The 19,513-nt window shown below is 37.4% G+C and overlaps 1 protein-coding gene across 2 annotated transcripts; it reads left to right on the top strand.

The window, feature by feature from the left end:
- Window positions 1–1,271: 1,271 nt before the first annotated feature.
- Window positions 1,272–19,077, top strand: LOC104600269 (protein ABIL1). 2 transcript variants are annotated; one of them, XM_010263130.3, is made up of 9 exons: window positions 1,272–1,689; window positions 2,688–2,770; window positions 10,249–10,399; window positions 10,493–10,592; window positions 10,691–10,780; window positions 10,876–10,960; window positions 11,062–11,114; window positions 11,215–11,321; window positions 18,457–19,077. In XM_010263130.3, exons 1-9 carry the CDS (start codon window positions 1,609–1,611, stop codon window positions 18,595–18,597), a joined length of 891 nt encoding a protein of 296 aa, XP_010261432.1. In that variant the 5' UTR covers window positions 1,272–1,608; the 3' UTR covers window positions 18,598–19,077. The 2 variants fall into 2 exon arrangements, with proteins under 2 accessions (XP_010261432.1, XP_010261431.1); XM_010263129.3 differs by having other exon boundaries at window positions 1,273–1,689; window positions 10,685–10,780.
- Window positions 19,078–19,513: the final 436 nt, after the last annotated feature.

Here is a 19,513-nt window from a genome sequence, read left to right as displayed (position 1 = left end):
ATATATATATATATATATATATATATATATATATATATTTGTTGGTTCGTTTAACCGTCAATTTTCTATTTTGGTTAACCCAAACCAAATTGTCACCTTTTGTTTTTTTAAATATCTAAATTAACCGAATTTTCGATTCGGTTTCAATTAATTAGGTTTTTCGATTTTTCTTGCTCACCCTCTAACAGGGAGTGACGTTATAAGCAAGCAACTTATCAAGTTTATATGGGATTGGTGGAGTGTGTGACTATACGAGATCAGCTTTATGTTGATGGGGATTCATGATAGCATTTGCTTTTCTGCTCTACCTTCATGCATTGGGGGTGGGGGCTTGTGTAACTGAAGATCCCGCCGTGAAGGACAGAGCGGGATATCCCCAAATGAGAAATCATAGAGATTTGATCGCAATAATCCATTGCATCTGTACATTAGGAATATCTCACCATGATGGGACCGTACGAGTTCAAATCAGCCCAGCCGTGTATTGGGAATAATTAACGATGATGTCACCCCCTTGTGGGGGGCTGATTTGAACTCGGACCGGATTCAATGGACAGAGTGGGAGGGAGATCCGACTAGGATTGATAATTTCAACCCGGGCCTGGGCAGCCTGTTTTCTTCTAGGCTTGGACTGTAGTCCGACCCCGGGTGCGAGTTGCGGCGGGCCCAGGCAGCCCTAATGGTCGTTAATACACTGTAAAAGCCCGGTCCATGATCATTGCACCCAACCTTAAACGAGAACCAAGAACCAGTCTGCCAGCCAAGCGCATTACAGTCTGCATCATTCGATCAGCGTCATGGTTGGGACGTGAAGCTTTTTTTTGGGCGATGGATGGGACCCTGAAGCTTGATTCCACATATGACGCCACTCGTACGTTGAAGTGCGGGTCAGGCCATCGTACGGATGCGATTTACATCATTGGGTTGTTATTGGCAAGATTTTGACACATTTTCGGGCCAGGGCCAGCCCCACAAGACCTTGAATCGAATACCGTACAGGAATCGAGGAAATGGAATCTCCTTTTGTTTGTCTTTCAACTGAACCAATCCAATAACTGCATTTTGTCCAATGATCTACACCGTTAGATATATGGATTCTCCTTAGTCAACTTAAGTAATGGTCTTGATGATGGCACCAGCTGGCATCATGAATTGCATGAACCATGAAGAAATGAAACTTCATAGTGATGGAGCTTCGTCACATATTATCGTGTCTCCCAAAAACTCAAAACTCAAAAGCAATGCCGGCCGTTTCCTTTCCTTCCCTTTCCCCCACGGCCCCACCTCTCTAAATTCTAATCTGAACGGACGAAACCACCGTCCGAGAAGACAGTGAAGGACAGAAGCCAGAAGGGTCTCAATTCTCAACCACCACAGATAACTATCATTAAATACCCCGTCATTTTCTCTTAAACGACAGTAAATCCAATAACACGCATTCTCTGGAATTGCTTCCTCTCCACTCCGTGTGCTTTAGCTTTTAGTTGGCTTTCCCACCAAAACCTAAACGCATGATCTCACTCACTAACCATAAATCAGTATTAATTTCTCCTCGCCAGGGTATCTACATTCTTTCTACTGTAAATCTCATCGGCGGAGACGTCCAAAATGCATCAATTTCGACATCCGGCCATGACCTTCGACGAGGTTTCCATGGAGAGAAGCAAGAGCTTCGTAAAGGCTTTGCAGGTAAGGTTCTCGCTCCTTCCTCCCTCTCCGTTCTAAGATCGGATTTACTTCTTCTTGATGACATTGCCTTGGTTTGTGGTTTAGATCTTTTCGGTTTCCGTGATTTTGACTTTTTGCTGTTATTTGACTTCGATCTATTTTTTCTATTTGTTTTGATTTCTTAGCTATTTTTCCTTTTTCATTTTTTTTTTTTATGAATGTCTACTTAAATTTTATTTTGGTTTCTTCATTAGCTGTTCATATTTGTAATCTCACGCTATCGTGATGGCATATTGTTTTTGCCCACTTTTATTTAATTTAAAGATACGGTGATGCATTCAATTTCATTCCAGTCTTTTAAGCTGGAGTTTTTAGTTTGGCGTCTTTTGTTTTTGAATCATATGTGTTGCATGTTTCATATTTTCTCCCAACCGTACTTTTTTTTTAATCAGAAACACAAAATTTTATTTAAGAAAAGAAGGGGAAAGGATGATACAGGAGGGTAAAATAATTTTGACTCAAAACTCGACTATTATACAAAACCAGACTGACTTAACTTTCATGTGCAGCTTGATTTCTATTCCCTTTTTCACATTCTTTTTGAATGATGAAAGTATGCAATACTTATTTTTTGAGCAATAGGTTATTATGGTATCTTGACTGATTGCATATGTTGCATTTCTTTTGATTGCAGTTAAGATACAAGTTAGTTATAAAAGTTTAAATGCTGCAATTGAAGATTGAATGGGACTAATTTTAAATTGAACTGGATTATGAAAAATCAGAAATTCTTGTTTAAGTGATTTTTGGTTAAGAAAGCCAAACAACTGAGGTTGCGATAGATCCCGAATAAACTGCACAATACAAGAGAAACCAATTTGCAACCACGCTAACAAATATCAGCTCATAGTCAAATGTGTTGATGAATTCTTTTTCTTTTTAGTTTTCTTAAAATAACTTGAATTGCAAGGGTTGTTGCTTAAGTTCTGGTTTGACCATTATGCTAGTGACTGTTTCAGGAACTGAAGAACTTAAGACCTCAACTTTATTCTGCTGCTGAATACTGTGAGAAGTCTTATCTTAATAGTGAACAGAAACAAATGTAAGTTTTCTTTTCCTACCATCACTTTTGAAATGATATAGTTGTTATTTAATAATTATGAACACTTATATATGTATGAATCATGAATCTTATGCCTAAATCCTTTTCTTAAAAAATCTTGTGGTTTCAGTTTGAAATCTTATTTAGACCCAATTCTCTACTTTGTCATTCCCTTGTTTCTTTTTTTTTTTTTTTCTCAAGGGTCACTTGTTTTAAGCCCTTACCAGAATAAGATTTATTTAGGTTATTTAATATCTACATTTAGGTTAATTGAATTTTAAATGAACCTCAATTTTATCATCATATGCTTCTAGTATACAAGTAGATAACACTATTGCATGAAGGACAATATATAGTAGATATGGATTAAAAAATGTGTGTGTGTAGGTATGTATGTATGCATATATAAGTTTTTGATATATACATTTTTAATTTTTAACTGATATATAAACATAGGAATAATCTTATTATTTATCGATACAGTTCATGAAAATATACGATATAGCTATGATTTTTTGAACACTGGCCCCTAGGCCTAAAGCCTTATGTCACTATAAACATCTCAACTCCTCTTCTTACAAATGAATACGCTAAGCCATTAGCCACTATAGAAATCCAATGAGCAACTTAGGCTAGCTGGTAAAACCTTTACTTCCCTTATACGATGTCTAAGCTTCCAAGACTCATCTGTTTGTCAGAGATGCCCATCCAATTGCAACATAACAAGTTCCTTTAATCAATATTCCATTCTAACCCAAGGGGAAAGCCAATTTCAGGCTTTTCAACCCATGTACCAATGCAAGCAGCTCCATCCTTGAAGAGTTGCTTTCTCTTGCTGCTATTGGATTGGAATAACTTATAAGAACAAAAGCCTTATTGGTTTCCAAAGACACCACTAATCCTAGATGGCCCTACATGCTATTGGATTGGAATAACTTATAAGAACAAAGCCTTATTGGTTTCCAAAGACACCACTAATCCCAGATGGCCCTGCATTACCCAAAGTACAACCATCAAAGTTGAACTTGATAAACCCAATTTGAGGTGCTAACCATAGTTGACAAATATGTGTATGAAATAGATGCAATATAAGAAATCTTCGTGTATAATTTAGAACCAAGAACAAATAATACAAATCAACATAATACATTAAACGACTGGCCAATTTAAGGCATTTTTGTTAAAAAGTTCAAAGTAGAAAATTCGGTATATTTTATATCTAAATATGTATATAATATAATAAATGTATGCATATGTAAAATATAAATATATTTTAATTTTAAAAAATATATAATCAAAAGTTCCTGAATTTTGGTCCCATATTTTTTAAAAATCCATTGCATATTATAGATTTTTAGAAAGTATTTTTTCATAATTTGAAAAATATTTTTTGATAAATTATTTTTGAAAAATATTTAATTCAAGATATTTTCTTCAGAAAAACGCAAATAGACATAACATACATCCAGGTTGGATTGATTTCTCTCCTTGATGGATTGGGAGGAGCATTGGAGTGATTTAGTGTCAAGGGCTCTACCTAGGGTAACTTCTGATCATTGTCCGGTCACTCTTTATAAGGAGGGTTTGCTAGGTGTTGGCCCCACACTTTTCAGGTTTGAAAATATGTAGTTATGTTATCCTGGCTTTATTCAGAAAGTGAGAGAATGGTGGGAAGAAGGTAGGCCTAGAAATGGAAAGGGGTGCTATTTCGTAGGAAACTACAATTGCTGAAGACAAAGATCAAGGAGTGGAATTTAGAGCATTTTGGGAGAATAGAAGAAAACAGGAGGTAGTTGACAAGATTAAAGGTTTGGATATGAAAGAGTCAAGGTCTTTTTGAGGAGGGAGATAGAGAGCTAAGGTGGCCGTTGAAGAAGCAACTGGAGGATATTCTACATAAGGAAGAGGTTAGTTAGAAAGAGGGTGATAAAACACAAAATATTTTCATGCTATAGCCAATGTAGGAGAAGGAAGAGTTTTGTGTCCAAATTGGAGTTAGGTGTGGATATCACTCATCCAAGGGAGATATCTAGGGCTTTTGTGAATCACTTTAAGCAATCTTCAGGAGACTCTTAGAGGAAAGATTGTGGATAGAAGGGTTAGATTGGCCTAGTCTCTTGGAGGATGCTAAAGTGTGGTTAGAGAGGCCGTTTAAAGTGGAAGATATTAAGGAAGTAGTGATCTCTATGGACAAATCCAAGGTGCCAAGGACAGATGGTTTCACCATTGATTTGTACCAGGATTGTTGGGATAAAATAGAGAATGGTTTCACCATTAATTGCTAAGGTCCTATATTTAAGAATCTGAAGAGTTCTCCCTCTCATTGTTTCATCGAATCAAAGGGCTTTTGTGAAAGAAAGACAAATTACTGATCAAATTTTGATTGCTAGTGAGTGTGTTGAGGAAATGAAAAAATTAAAAAAAAGGGTGTAATTTGCAAGTTGGATTTGGAGAAAGCTTATGTTTTGGTTCATTGGCATTTTCTAATTGAGGTTTTGAGGAAGTATTGGTTTGGAGAAAGGTGGTGTAAATGCATTTGGAGCTGTTTGAGGACTTTTCATTATTTAGTGATAGTTAATGGCATAGTGGTGGACTTTGGAAATTTTCTAATGAGAGGAGGGAATTCAATGGCTAACTAGGGGGTTGGAAATCCAATTTCAGTGAGTGAAGAGAACAACAAATGTAGATGCTTTGGCAAAGCAAGGGGTGGGAAGGGACCAAATGTTTTGGGCTGTATTGTAAGTTTTTTTTTTTTTTGGTTGTCCTCTTGGAGAGAGATAAACCTTTTTATCTCTCTCTGGAGTTCTGTAACTAATTTTTTACTAATCTAATGAATTCCTGTTATTGATAAAAAAGTGGCATAGTGGTGGATTTTTTCTCTGTTAGGCTAGGAATTAGACAGGGTGACCCCCTCTCTCTCTTTCTATTCACCCTTATTGTTGATGTTTTAAGTAGACTTATCCTAAGAGCTGATTCAAGGTGCCTAGTAAGGGGTTGGAGAGTGGGAAGAGACAATGTACCAATTACCCATCTTTATTTTGTAGATGATACTATTTTATTTTGTGAGGGTGACAAGTTAGAGAGGATAAGGAACCTAAAATTGTAGGTGCAACCACTTAAAAGTTTGTCAAATTTAAAATAAAATCTTGAAAAGAGTTGCATAGCTGGGGTAAATATGGATGATGGGGAGATTGAAGAGTGAAACATTTAGTGTGTAATGTTGCTCATTGGCCTTTGACTTACTTAGGGTTACCTCTTGGAGCTAACCCAAAAGAAGTGAGGTTCTAGGATCTAGTGGTAGAGAGGTTGTCTAAGAGGCTTGCCAATTGGAAGAAAGGGTACTTATCTTTGGGGGGCAGGATTACTTTGATTAGATCAACCCTCTCCAACCTACCTATCTATTACATGCCAATTTTTAAGGTTCCAATAGGTGTGAGCGGGAAGATAGAGAAGATGATGAGAGATTTACTTTCAGGTCTAGGTGAAGGAAAGAGGGGTTATAGGATTAGTTGGGATGTGGTCAGTGGAGGTAAAAATGTAGGGGGGGGGGTTGGGATTAGGTAATATACAAAGGAGGAACTTAGCTCTCTTGGGGAAATGGCTGTGAAGAATGCCACAAGATTGGGACAAACTATGGGCAAAGGTGATAGTGAGCATTCATGGCTTTTGGACAATGGTTGGGATGCTGGAGCATGGGCTAAGGCAAATTGAGCTTCTCCTTGGAAGGACATCAATGCAGTATTACCACTTTTCATTCCTTTTATCAAATACAATCTATGTGGTGGTAATTCCATTAAATTCAGGAACATGTTTGGTTGAAGGAACAATTTCCCTCATTTTGCACTCACTTGTTCTGAAAATGAACCTATTTCTGGTTCCTTCAATTTCAAGTAATGGCTCTAATTGGGACTTGGGCTTTCGGAGGGGTTTAAGGGACTCCGAACTCTAGAATGTACTTACACTACATGAACTTTTGTTTTTTTTTTTGTTGAGAAATGGTGAGTATTATTGTTATCGTAGGGGTATTTCTGTCTTTATACCTTGATTGATGTTGCTGATCTGTAATGTTGTGTTGAAACATGTGCTCTTAACTTAAGTAAGGGCACATAGGTCTTTTCAGTTATGTTTTAATAATAATATAAATACTTACTGGCCGACTGGGAGAAGTCAAGTTGACTCTTTCAGTTCGAACCAGAATTCTCTCTTCTCTCTTTCTCTTTCTCTCTTTCTTTATCACTTTTTCTTCTTCTACATAACTGAACTCAGTCAGGCCGAACTCTAAGGCAGACCTGAATTATAACAATTATTAAAACAAAGAGAGGTAAGGCTGCTGAGGGAGAATTTCCTCAGCATCCGAGTACAAAAAGCCCACAGACTACAGATTACAACACAAGAGCCTCATCCCATAAGATAGATTTCCAATGATCTACAAAATGCTTAAGGCTGAAACCCCTAAAAAGGTTGTTAATAGAGATCCATTTCGCCAAAGTTTTCTCAGCAGCTACATTACTTAAACTGTTGGAAGAAGTCTTTCTTGATCCTTCTAAGTTTGATAACCAAATTTGGATTTGCACTCCTGGTTCTTTTTCCTGTGCTTCTGTTTTTTTTTTTTTTTTTCAAGCATTGTCTCAAGCCTTATCTAGCTCTTTTCCTGTTAAGGAGGTATGGTGTAAGCCTATTCCTCCTAGAATTGGTGCTTTTAGTTGTGAAGTTGTCCATGGAAAGATTAATACCTGTAATTTGCTTCAAAGAAAATGACGAAATTGGTGCTTATCCCCTCATTGGTGTACCCTATGTAAGGCTAATGGTGAGAGTTGCTATCACTTTCTTATCTTTTGTTCTTTCATTGCTTCTATTTGGGAATGGTTTTTCTCCTTGTTTGAGTGTAGGTGGAATCCTCCGATGGATGTTCAAAGCCTCTTTGCTCCAACTTTCTTTGTGTGGCCAAAGAAAAGGGGAAGACTCATGTGGAGATGTTTAAGAGCAGCAACAGTGTGGACAATTTGGGAAGAATGAAATTCTAGAATTTTTCTAGAGGAGAGAAGCAAGGAAGATATAATGGAAACAATAATGATCAGAGTGGAACATTGGCTGAAATCCATGGAACTTTTTCAAATGTGTCAATGGATGATATACTCAGAAAGTGGAAGTAAGTGGCTAAATCTTGTTCACCTAAGACTGTCTCTAGTTACCAATTGTCTCCACCGGAAAGAGGATTTATCAAACTTAATTTTGATGGTAGTAGTGTTGGAAACCCAGGAAGCTCAGGTATTTGTGGAGTATTTAGAGATGAGAAGGGCAAGATAATTGTTCTATATTCAGGACCGGTTGGGGAGGGAGGCTCTCTTAGAGCAGGAATTTTGGCCTTGATGGAGGGTGTACAAAGTGAAAAATTGAAATTGTACATCTACATCAATGAAAAGAAGAAATTCAGATGGTTGACAAGAGAGATGGAAGTCTCTTCGAGTTGGATTAAGAGACGTGCTAATTCATTAGCTGATGTTTTATCCAAACAAGGGGTGGGAAGAGAGACTTTATTTTGGGTACGGTTGTAAGTCAGGGGTTTTGTTGTGGGGAGAGAATGAGAGAGAATCTTCTCTCTCTTATCTCTTTTACAATGCTCTTTTTATTTCATTAATAAATTGTGCAGTTATTGATCAAAAAACATATTATGCTGCCCAATCTTGGACAACCACCCTTTTTTATTTTGCAACACTAGCTACCACAGCCTGTTTAATTCTTAGCTTGAACTTTTATGAGGCACCTTTTTTAAGATTTTGGTAATTGGTTCCACCATTTGATTGATTCTCAATGGGGAAGTAACTGTAGTAACATCTTATTTTATATTAGTTCTCCTTTTCTAGGCATCTGGCAAATTTTTAAGAAATCTTTTCAATGTTCTCATATCAATTGTTTGTTCATCTCCGATAAGATTTTCCAGTCTGGCCTTATTGAATATCAGGCCTTGGCTACAATCTGCTGCATGTACATGCAGAATGATTGATGTAGATCATTCAAAATAATTTTTTATTCCATTAAATCAATTCTAAAATTCCAATTACAATGATTCTACTTATAAACTCAAAATAAGGCCTCGAATCTTCCTTTCCAGATCTCTTTTGCTCAAGAACTAATCCAAAATAATTTCTAATTGCTTTTGTGTAACCCAAAAAGACACTCAGATAAGGACTTTATACTCCTAAAAGATCTCTAATAACATGCTACTAATCCTATTACAACTAAATAAACCAAAAAGAACTCAAGAGAGACTCAAGCCCATCACATACTGACACCCTATCAGGAAAAAGAAAACAAAAAAAGTTTTTATGGTATATAATGATGCATAAATGATGATGGATCTAGATTGTGAATAAGAAGTCCCTTTCTTTGTATAAACTTGTCAATTAAAACACTTGAGCTCTGTAAATTAAGGTTATCAACAGGCAGCAACTCTATGGATACTAACAATAGAAAGTAGTTCAACTCTATGAGATTTCTTCCCTGATTGGTAACAGCTCAGATTTTTATTAAATATGAAGAAGAAAATGCGTTCATTTGACTTTTCAATTACAATTCCTCCCCCCCCCCTTGGGATAAGTGACCCCAGTACAGCTGATTTGTTGTTGGCCCTTGTTTTGCTGAACCATCTACTAAGCCGTTAGTATACATTAGTAGATTGCAATGCCCAATTGACCTTGTTTGCAATTCCTACATTTTGATCTCCTTGACAGTGTATCTATACTGCCATGGTCCTTAATGGCTTTCCTTCATCCACCTTCTAAGAACCTTTGAGTCACTTTCAATAATAAGGTTCCTGTAATTTAATGATTTTTCCCTTGTCAACCTGTGCAGAGCAGTGCATAGTTCAGCCCTTGTTGAATCACCAACTATTACGGGCCCAAGTATAATGCAAGTATTTGTCCATCACAATCTCTGATTTCTCCTTCCATACAAGATGGATCTGGATTATCCAGGCTGTATACATCGAAATTCAACTTGAAACATCTTAGAGGTGGTGGCTTTGAACAGATTGATAGGATCATTCTTCCTGATGAGGAAGCAGCAACCTGTCTCCAATTTCTGATAATGTCATCTGTTGTATATAGTGCAGACACCTCCAAGGTTTTTACACGAAGTGCAACCATTTTGGAGATATTTTCAATTATGTCCTCCATACCTTTCTCCTTGTATTTATCCTTGCCATTGAAGTATTAAAAAAGTCCACAATCCATTAAAGGTTTATGAGACTACATAATTAACAGATTGGCATAGGTTTCTTACTTTGGCAGAGTGGCCCAAGTGCTGCTATTGGATATTACATGTAATTTGATCTCAAAATCTCAAAATAGGTGTTTCATTTTCATGGGAAATGTTTTATGTTCTTATTTGTAACAGTTCATTAATGGCAATTTTTTTCTTAATATCATCATGCATTGTTTCTTTTTATTGTATTCAGAATAAGATGAAAATTTGTACAGGGTGCTGGATAACCTGAAAGACTATGCAGTACGAGCTCTTGTCAATGCTGTTGATCACCTTGGTACAGTTGCTTACAAGTTAACTGATCTCTTTGAACAACAAACATTAGAAGTCTCGACAATGGAGCTAAAGGTTTCCTGTCTTGATCAGGTAATTCCTTTCCTGATACTGAACTCACTGATGATTTTGCTCCTGAAAAAGTCTCAATTGTAGTAGCTGATCTGACTTTGTATGTTAATTTAGCAACTTCTTACCTGTCAAATATACATGGATAAAGAAGGCCTTAGGCAGCAACAATTGTTGGCGTTCATCCCACGGCATCACAAGCATTACATTTTACCGAGTATGATTGTTACTGTTATTGACTTCTTTTGCAAGTTGTATTGTAATAATCGGACAAATTGTAACATTTTCTTTGCTGCAACTCCAAGCTAGATTCAGTCAACAAGAAAGTGCAGTTTAGTCCACAGATACAAGCAGCAGACGCCAGGCAAATGCATTTTCAAGCAAGATCCCGTCTTCACACTTCAGGTTGCTTTTTTTTTTGTCTTGGCACATTCAGATCTTCTATTTTAGGAGGCTTTGTTAATTGTTATTTAATGTTAGTTTTTGTGCTCATTTACCAGGCACCCCTCCATCAAAAACTCTTTCCTGGCATTTAGCCTCAGAAACCAAGTCCACCTTGAATGGGACTCAACATGCTTTGATGGGGTAGGTTTTTGAAATCTATTTAAGTTTATAAGAATAATGGATTTTGTAGGTGCTTATTTGTCTATCTGAGAGCTTTAATGTTTTAACTTTTTTATATGCAGCATGGAAGGCCCAAAAGCTTCTGGATCAACTTCTGGAACATTCCAACTATTGGGTGTGTGAAGTTCAAGTGCTCTAAACATGTTTTTCACTATTTGTCTGCTTGTCCATTATTAAGCCATTATTTTTTTTGCTGCAATCTTTTGTTCCTGTAGATCCTGAAGAATCTGTCTCATCAAAATCCTCAACTGCTCGTCTCCACTTTTCTAGTGGAAGTTCTGCTTCTAGTACAGTTCCGCAAACATTTGGTGTCACAAGGAGGGTAATGCCAAAATCAATAACTAAAGCAACTCAGATGTGCCCTACATTCTTCTAAGGGATGCATGATCTAAATAATCCATTTGGTTGTGGTTTAACTTTTTATATTTTCTGGGTCACATTTTTTCTTTATTTCATATAGAATTGAGCAATATTCATGATGACTTCAAGGAATTGCCCAAGATCAGTATGCTACTTGTTAAAACAAATCAGTTGCTGAGAATGCAATAATAAAGTAGCTTTAAGAGTTCCAAAATCTTGATTTGTGACAAAATCATACGTGTCTAGCATGCTTCTATTCAGAAAATAGATTAGTGACAAAATCTTGATTCAAGTGCTTGCCGAAGTACAATTTTTTGGATTCTTCAAGTGCTTGTGCAGGACAACTTTTTGCAAATATAATGGAATTCCAATGCCATTGCTTTTTCTCCCCTTAATTCTGCAGAAGACATGTGAGAGTTGTCACCTTTGTGGGGTGACTGAAGTTTGGTTTATTGTCTGCTTTGCAGTGGAATCTTTGGTCGAAATACCAAAGGGCTATCTTGAGTCACGTTTTATTCTTTCCTAGAAGAAGCCTTTATATTGATTATCAATGGATTTTCAAGTTTTTGCATTGTCAAGTATGGTTGTAGACTTGTAGGACATGATCTGCATGTTTCTATGACTGGAATAAGTTTATCCTGAGGAGACATGCTATGATTTCTCTATACATGCTATTGATTATGCAATTCCATCTATGACCAAGTATTGTAGAAACCATTAGCATTGTGGCCTCATGAATAAGGACGAACTGTAAAAGTATGTGCAGTACCTACATTTTGCCCCCACTTAAAGCAGTAAATAAATGGTGTTATCTTTTTTTTTTTGAATGGTAAAGTAATAAATTTATTGAATAAAAAAGAACACAGTACAATAGAAGAGCAAGCCACAAGTAGCTGCTCAGATTACAGGACATGTTACAGATCCCAAATGGATATAGAACTAACTAATTCAGGAACATTCAGCTCTTTAAAATCAGGTGTAACAGACACCCAAGAAATCAGCTTGCTAACTGTGCCTGCTGCACTATCTCGTCAGTGCTCTTAGCTTTGTTGCTGTAGATTCTTCTATTCCTTTCAGACCAAATTACCCACATCACTGCTGCAGGAATAGTTCTCCAAATTAAACTTCCTTTTTTCTTCAAACCTTGGAGATTCCAGCAAAGCAGCAGGTCTTTCACTGAATTTGGCATGATCCAATTAAGACCAGGCACACCTATGAAATGGTACCAGACTTTTGAAGAGATAGGACAATGTAAGCACAGATGGTCTGTGGACTCGGGCAATAAGCCACACAACCCGCACATCAGAGAAGGGAGCTGAATACCCCTCATGTCCAGGTTGAGTCTTGAGAGAGATTTGTTCAGCACCATAGTCCAAACAAGGAATATAGACTTTGAGGGAGCACAAGACTTCCATACTTGCTGGTAGGGGAACTCAGTAACCCCCTTGCTACTAAGCTTCAAAGTAAGGGATTTGACTGAGAAACAGCCATCCTTACTCCAGGACCAGCTCCATTCATCTTCACCTGCAATGTCAATCGTCTGCTCCTGTGAAATCTGCAGAAGCTGCATCACACCTTCTATTTCCCAATCAAATAATTCTCTTCTGAACTGAGGATTCCAGATCACTGAGTTGTTCGAAATGACATAAGACTGCCACTGATATTTCTTGATCAACTGTACATTGGAACAAAAGGGGAAACACCTCAGCTAAAGGTCTGTCCATGCACCAGGGATCTTTCTAGAATTTCAGCCTATTTCCACTTCCCACCTTATACCTCAGTCCCTCATACATCACCGGAAGAGATTTTAGAATACCTTTCCAAACCGAACAACCCCATGTTGGGTATGGATCCTGAGACTTCCAATTACCCCAATCCACACCAAATTTTGTTGCAATTAGGGACCTCCACCAAGAAGATCTTTCTGCAGCAAATCTTCAACACCATTTACTCAATAAGGCCGAATTAGCCACCATCTTCTAAGACCTAAACCACCCTTTGCCTTAGGAAGACAAACTTGATCCCAATTCACAAGGTGCATCTTCTTCTCTTCTTCCCACCCTCTCCAGATAAAATCTCTCTGCATCTTCTCAAGTTTCTTTGCAATTTTAGATGGCATAGGAAACATGGACATGAAGTAGGTAGGGAGGTTGGCAAGGGTACTCTTGATAAGGGTCACTCTCCCTCCTATAGATAGATATTTTGCTTTGCAGGATGCCAATTTTTTCCCAACTCTCTCAATTACTGGATCCCATAAAGCAGAAGAATAACATTTGGCACCTAGTGGGAGGCCAAGGTATTTACCCGGCAGATAATCCACCTGGCAGGCCATCAACCTAGCAAAAGATCCAGATTAGGAACGGGGCCCACTGGGATTATCTTACTTTTATGAAGATTAACTTTAAGGCCTGATTCTACTTCGAACCAGCAAAGTATACCAAGTAGAACATCCACCTAGTCAGAAGAGGCATCAAGGAAACAGAGTATCGTCAGCAAACTGCAATAGATTGACTTTTTCCGCTTCTAGAGCAATTTCAAAACCATCCCACAAGCCATTAGCTGCTGCCTTTAAGGAGAATTGGTTTAGGAGTTCTGATATACAGATAAAGAGCAGAGGAGAGAGTGGCTCCCCCTGTCTAAGACCCCTCGAACTATCAAAAAACCCCACTGACCGGCCATTGATCAGCACTGAGAATTTGGGAGAAGAAACATATACTTTTATCCAATTTCTCCATTTCTGTCCAAAGTTCATTTTCTCCAGCACCTGATCCAGACACCTCCAGTTTACATGGTCATATGCTTTTTCTATATCCAGCTTTACAACCAGTCCCGGAGAACTCTCCCTTAACCTTGAGTCTATAAGCTCATTTGCAATCAAGACAGAATCAAGCATTTGTTTCCTCGGAACAAAGGCAAACTGATTTTTAGAAATAAAACTACTTAGCACCTGTTTCATTCTCACTGCTAACACCTTTCCGAGAATCTTGTAGAAGCTATTTAAAAGGCTGATGGGCCTAAAGTCCCTAATATTTGTGGCCCCTTCCACTTTAGGGATCAAGGAGATGAAGGTAGCGTTAAGACTTCTGTGTAACGATGCATTTCTGTGGAAGTCCTGGAACACTTTTAACAGATCAGACTTAATGAAATCCCAACATTTAATATAAAACAAGTTAGACAAACCATCTGGCCCAGGAGATTTGTCCCCTTCTAGACTCCAGATTGCAGATTTGATTTCTTCTTCTGAAAAAGGTCTCTCAAGGAACATCTTCTGATCTGAACTCAGTTTCTTGAAGGATAATTCTAGAGGAAAAGGCCTCTTGTCCCATTTTTCTTTATATAGATTTTTGTAGAAAGAGGTAGCAACTGACTTGATTTCAGCTACTATTGAAGACACTCTCACACGGGCATTTGCCATTTTGTGAGAAGAGACATCCTAATGTGGATGAGTTAAACCCAAACATTTCGAAGGTAAGAAACTCTTATGCTCATCATTTTGACTAGGTATCCTTTTGGTTTTGTGGGTATTGATCCATGAAGTGTATAGAGCAGTGATTTAAAAGGCACACCTAAGCGCACAAGCGAGGCACGTTTTAGGGTAGGATAGTCAAAGTGCTTGTGTTTGTGCTCTGTGAGATCTGTACTTTATTCTAAAATGCAGTTGTCCACGTGAGACTCCTCAAATTGCTTCCCAATCTCTTTAGAATTTTTTGGATTTTTTTGAATTTTTAAATAATAAATTAAATATGAGGCTATTTATGTTCACCCACAACCAATTCAGTTAAGAAACTAAATGTAACATGGACATCTTTTTAACATCAGCCTATTAATGACATGGGTTTCTTCTAGTTCATCTTTGTAACTCGGTATTGGATGCTACCATGAACAGAAAATCTTTGTTCCAGTGAAATGCTTGTGTTTACCATTTAATGGTTTGCAGCTTAGGAGAACCATTGGTAGGGGTGCAACTTGGTCAGGATCAGGTTCAGCATTTTTTTTTTTTTAAATTTGAATAGACCCAATGCTGTGGAATTATCCAAATTGGGTACCTAACTTGCACTCCTGTCTCCTGACAATAGAGCATGATGAAAATTGAAGAACACAAGGGGATTTGAAGAATTGGAAAAGTATACATGTTAAAACTTTCTTTGTATAGCTATTGCGGTTTTGCCTTGGTCTATATTATGACGTTTAAAGATCACCTTGTGCATATAAAGCAATCAAAACTTGATTATCCAAATTCAAATGAGGTTTGAGAAAATGACCATAAGAAATCATTATGGAAGAATGGTCTAGATTTAGAGTTACGTAGATTTTCATCTGTTGAAAGCTTGTTATAAGGGGTAGCATGAGCTCTTCCAGTATCCAAAGCAATAACCATGCAAGAGGTTGAAAGAGGTCAAAATTGATAAGTTGAGGTGGTGCTGGAAAGAGACAAGATCAGTTGGAGAGAAAAGCTTATGGCTGGAAGAAAGTGATGAGAAAGTCATTACCCAATATCAGTGCCAGCTATCTGTGGTCTTGGGAGGGGTGGACTGGATACAGACCTAACCTATGGCAAGATTTTTTGTACAAAATGGCTGCTCTCAAACTCAATCTTGTCAGCCCGAGATTTTACCATTTACAAAAAATGGCCCCTGCTGGAAGAAAGTTATAAAAATACAGAGTTTCTCATTAAGCTAGAGGAGGGGAAAAGTCCAGTTCTAAGCTCTTAATGGATGGCATCGAGGTTAATAACTAAAGTGACACTGTGAGAGGTCTATTTGAGTGCTATAGAAGTTATTATGCACTTGATGCCAAAAAATGGACTCAAACTCTCTGATGCAGTGTCATACTGTCATAATCCTCATATGAGGAGCATGACAATTTTTTTCAAAGTCAGAGAAACATAATTTAGTGGTAAAAAACAGACAAATGATTGTTCTTCAGTTCAGGAACAATCTAAAAGTAGAAATCTTGATTCCTCCCCAAAGGAGAAAGCCCCAGCAAGGAAGCTGAGGAGAAACTTGGCAAAATACCAGGTGAGGTCCATCCCTAGCCATTCTCTAGGGGAGGGTAAATTACTAAGGGTGGTTAGACTGGTTCCCCTGAAGTGCTTCTGCTATGAGAAAAAATCATGTTCTCTCACTTTCTCCTTCATAACCGAGTTACCTATAGTTTGATTTTCGAAGTCAATTTTAATAAAAGTTAATGTAGTGAATTGTTTAACAATTGTATCCTTTTATTTTCTAATGCCTTGATTTTCATTTCTATTCTTAAACTTATAATTGTTTTGTTAAATCTTATTTTTCATCCATTACACTCTTGATTATTGTTGCATAAATTTGAATTCAGCATATTCTTTATTTCTTAGATGGCCAGAAATTTTGAAATCTTTGTCGTTTATGCTTTAGTACTAAACACCACATCCCATACACCCTAAAATCCCTTGGAAATATTCTCATGCTGTTATTTTTAGTCAATTTCATACCAATTCTCATGGGCTTGGCCACATCAATCCAGTTTGCCATTCCACTCTGTTCAGTGCAATCCATTCTTAAGTGTGTGCCCTTAAGTCACTTCTCACTACTTCAACCTATACAACATTACTGGCCTTGCAGCCATTTTATAAATTTTTCCTTTTAGCCCCAGTGGTATTCTCCTATCATTCAGGACCCCAAATGTGCACCTCTTATTTTGATCATACATTTCTCATAAACCTAATTTTGCATCTAATCATTCTCTAAAAGGGCAGCCCAGTGCATGAGGCTCCTGCCAATGCGGGGTCCGGGGAGGGACAGATGTATGCAGCCTTACCCCTAAACATACAGGGAGGCTGTTCCAAGATTTGAGCCCTGGTCATCCAGGTTGCAATGGAGAAACCCAGTCCAATCTAATCCCTCTCTAGTTTCATCAATTAGAACAATGTCATAGGCAAACAATATACACCATTTGACCTCCTTCTGTATATGTTTAGTTAATTCATCTGACTAGTCCAAACAAATAAGGGCCAAGCTTTGAGCCTTGATGGAGTCCCATCATAATTGGAAGCTATGATGTCTCTCTCACAGGTATCATATGCTCTCTTTACATCAATCAATTGCTTCAATTTATCCCCACCATTATAACTGAAAACTCTGAATCTTTCTCTTCTTCTCCCTAGACTTATCAATCAAGTAATTGTGTCAATGTTGCCACCACCTAATTATCCCCTTGTTAGATCATCCATTTCAGAAGTCCATAGTTTTCATCCTTTTCTTTTTTTGTTTTTTTTTTTTCAAGATGCAAATATATTACATTGTTCTCTTCCTACCTTTTTGTCATTTGTCTCCCTTTATCTGTATGTGGATGATATTCTTGTATTAGATAATTTGTAATTTTCCCCATGTTGCAATTTGTCTTGGGAAAGTAACTTATAATGATCAAAGAAGCAGGCCATTAGTTCTGATTAATGTGATTTCTTTAGTGTTACTTGCAAGATCTATTCTTTTTGAATGTATACATTTCATTGAAATTGCTTACAGAATGAAACATTGGTTAAGCTGTTGGTGTTAAAGGGATTGGTCGTGCTTCATCATATACTCCATGAAGATGTTGATTTGTTGGTGTTCAACATAAATATGGTCTAGTGGACAAATAAGAGCTTAATTTCATATTGGCAATGACTAATTTTCTGCAGCAAGGATAATTCAATTGACAAGCTGTTTATTTCTTACGTCTGGATGATCCAAAAATTTACCTGGTCAATTGAACATGTTCAAATAGGATTTCTTCCTTCTGGATAATCTCAATGGTTTAACTACACTTTTGGGTTAGAGTTATCACATAACCAGGCCTGCAAGCCAAACAATACACTTCTTCCTTGTCCCAACCATATGGATCAGCTACACGAATCCTGTTTTGCCATTCCGTTCTGTTAAGTACAATGCACTGCTTCCTATGTGCTAGCTATTTATTCTTTTGGTTTTCTTTTCTTTTTTATTTTTTGTTGTGGCATGTCTGGGAGGACGATTTCCATGCTGTGTTGCATTATCAAACATATTGCCTCTTTAAGCAGATCCTTTTAAAACATGCCAGTAGGATGACAACTGGAAAAGTTACGAACTTGAGCTTTTTTGCAGGATACTTCTTCAGAGGGATCTAAACAATTGACAGCATTCAGGTCCATTGACAACCGAGGCCATAATCAGATTATTCGTGCCCCTGTTCGCCGTAAAAGCATACTGTCAGCATTCTTTGTCAAACCAAAGCTCAGGTCATAAGCATATGAAGTTCTGAACAATCAGAGATGCCGTCATTCAAAATTTCCAATCTGGGGGAGGGGTGTTCACCAACTGATCAGTTGGTGTTTGTGCCTATTTTTGTGAGAGAAATACTTATTAGTAGTCTATGCTCTCAGAGGCATATCGATTGCATGGCATGACCCTCTATATTCGATGGTTGAATTTCATACGACTTCTCTCTAAAATCAAGCCTGATTCGAGCTGCTGGTTATCAACTAATAAATTGGTTGATTCATCAGTGTAATGGGATTGTTTGGTATATTCTTTTCTGCTCCTTTTATGTATATCACTTTGTTAGTAGCTGATTCGCTGTAAATTTAGTTTTGTTGATGGAAGAAGATTTCATTATCCATTGCAATATTGCACCCTTCGACTAGTTGACCATTTTGTTTGGCAACCTATTCTGTAGTCTGTACCTCTAATTTCATATATATATTTTTGAGTGTTTGTTGCTTGGTATTTTCAATGTTCAAACAGGTTTATAAATCAGATGGTTAAAAACTACGGTGGTACGTTCTCTGCAGATTCATCTGTTATTCAAACCATGGTTACCTGAATTGTTATACGGGGCACATTGGAAATTGGCTACATAGGTAATACAGAGTGAAACCTAGGTTAGCTTTCTTCTGCACTCTAACCAGAACAGCAAAATAGGGATCATTTAGTGAAGTCCCCAAAGCTTCGTTTGGGAAGAGTATAAATACAAATGTTTATAATGCAAAACCTTCTATTTTGTATTTCTAATACGTTATTTGTATTTGTACTCTTTTCAAACTGAGCCTAAACAATCTAGGAATCTCTCACGTGGTAATTTAATTGGGAGCCCAAAAGGGTTAGTTTTTCAGGTGAGACGTTTAGGTCGGATTTTTCAAATTTAGGCCAAATATGAAAATCA

Source organism: Nelumbo nucifera, chromosome 1, assembly GCF_055504915.1.
Source record: "Nelumbo nucifera cultivar China Antique chromosome 1, China Antique-T2T, whole genome shotgun sequence".
Classification (NCBI taxonomy): Eukaryota; Viridiplantae; Streptophyta; class Magnoliopsida; order Proteales; family Nelumbonaceae; genus Nelumbo; species Nelumbo nucifera.
This window is presented reverse-complemented; position numbering and strand designations above follow the sequence as displayed.

Excerpts from the sequence above, each read along its gene's own strand:
- LOC104600269 (XM_010263129.3), top strand. The coding sequence starts at position 1,609 with ATGCATCAATTTCGACATCCGGCCATGACCTTCGACGAGGTTTCCATG. Across the intron at positions 2,771-10,248 it reads AATAGTGAACAGAAACAAAT|GGTGCTGGATAACCTGAAAG; the intron begins GTAAGTTTTCTT and ends AAATTTGTACAG. Across the intron at positions 10,781-10,875 it reads ATCCCGTCTTCACACTTCAG|GCACCCCTCCATCAAAAACT; the intron begins GTTGCTTTTTTT and ends CTCATTTACCAG.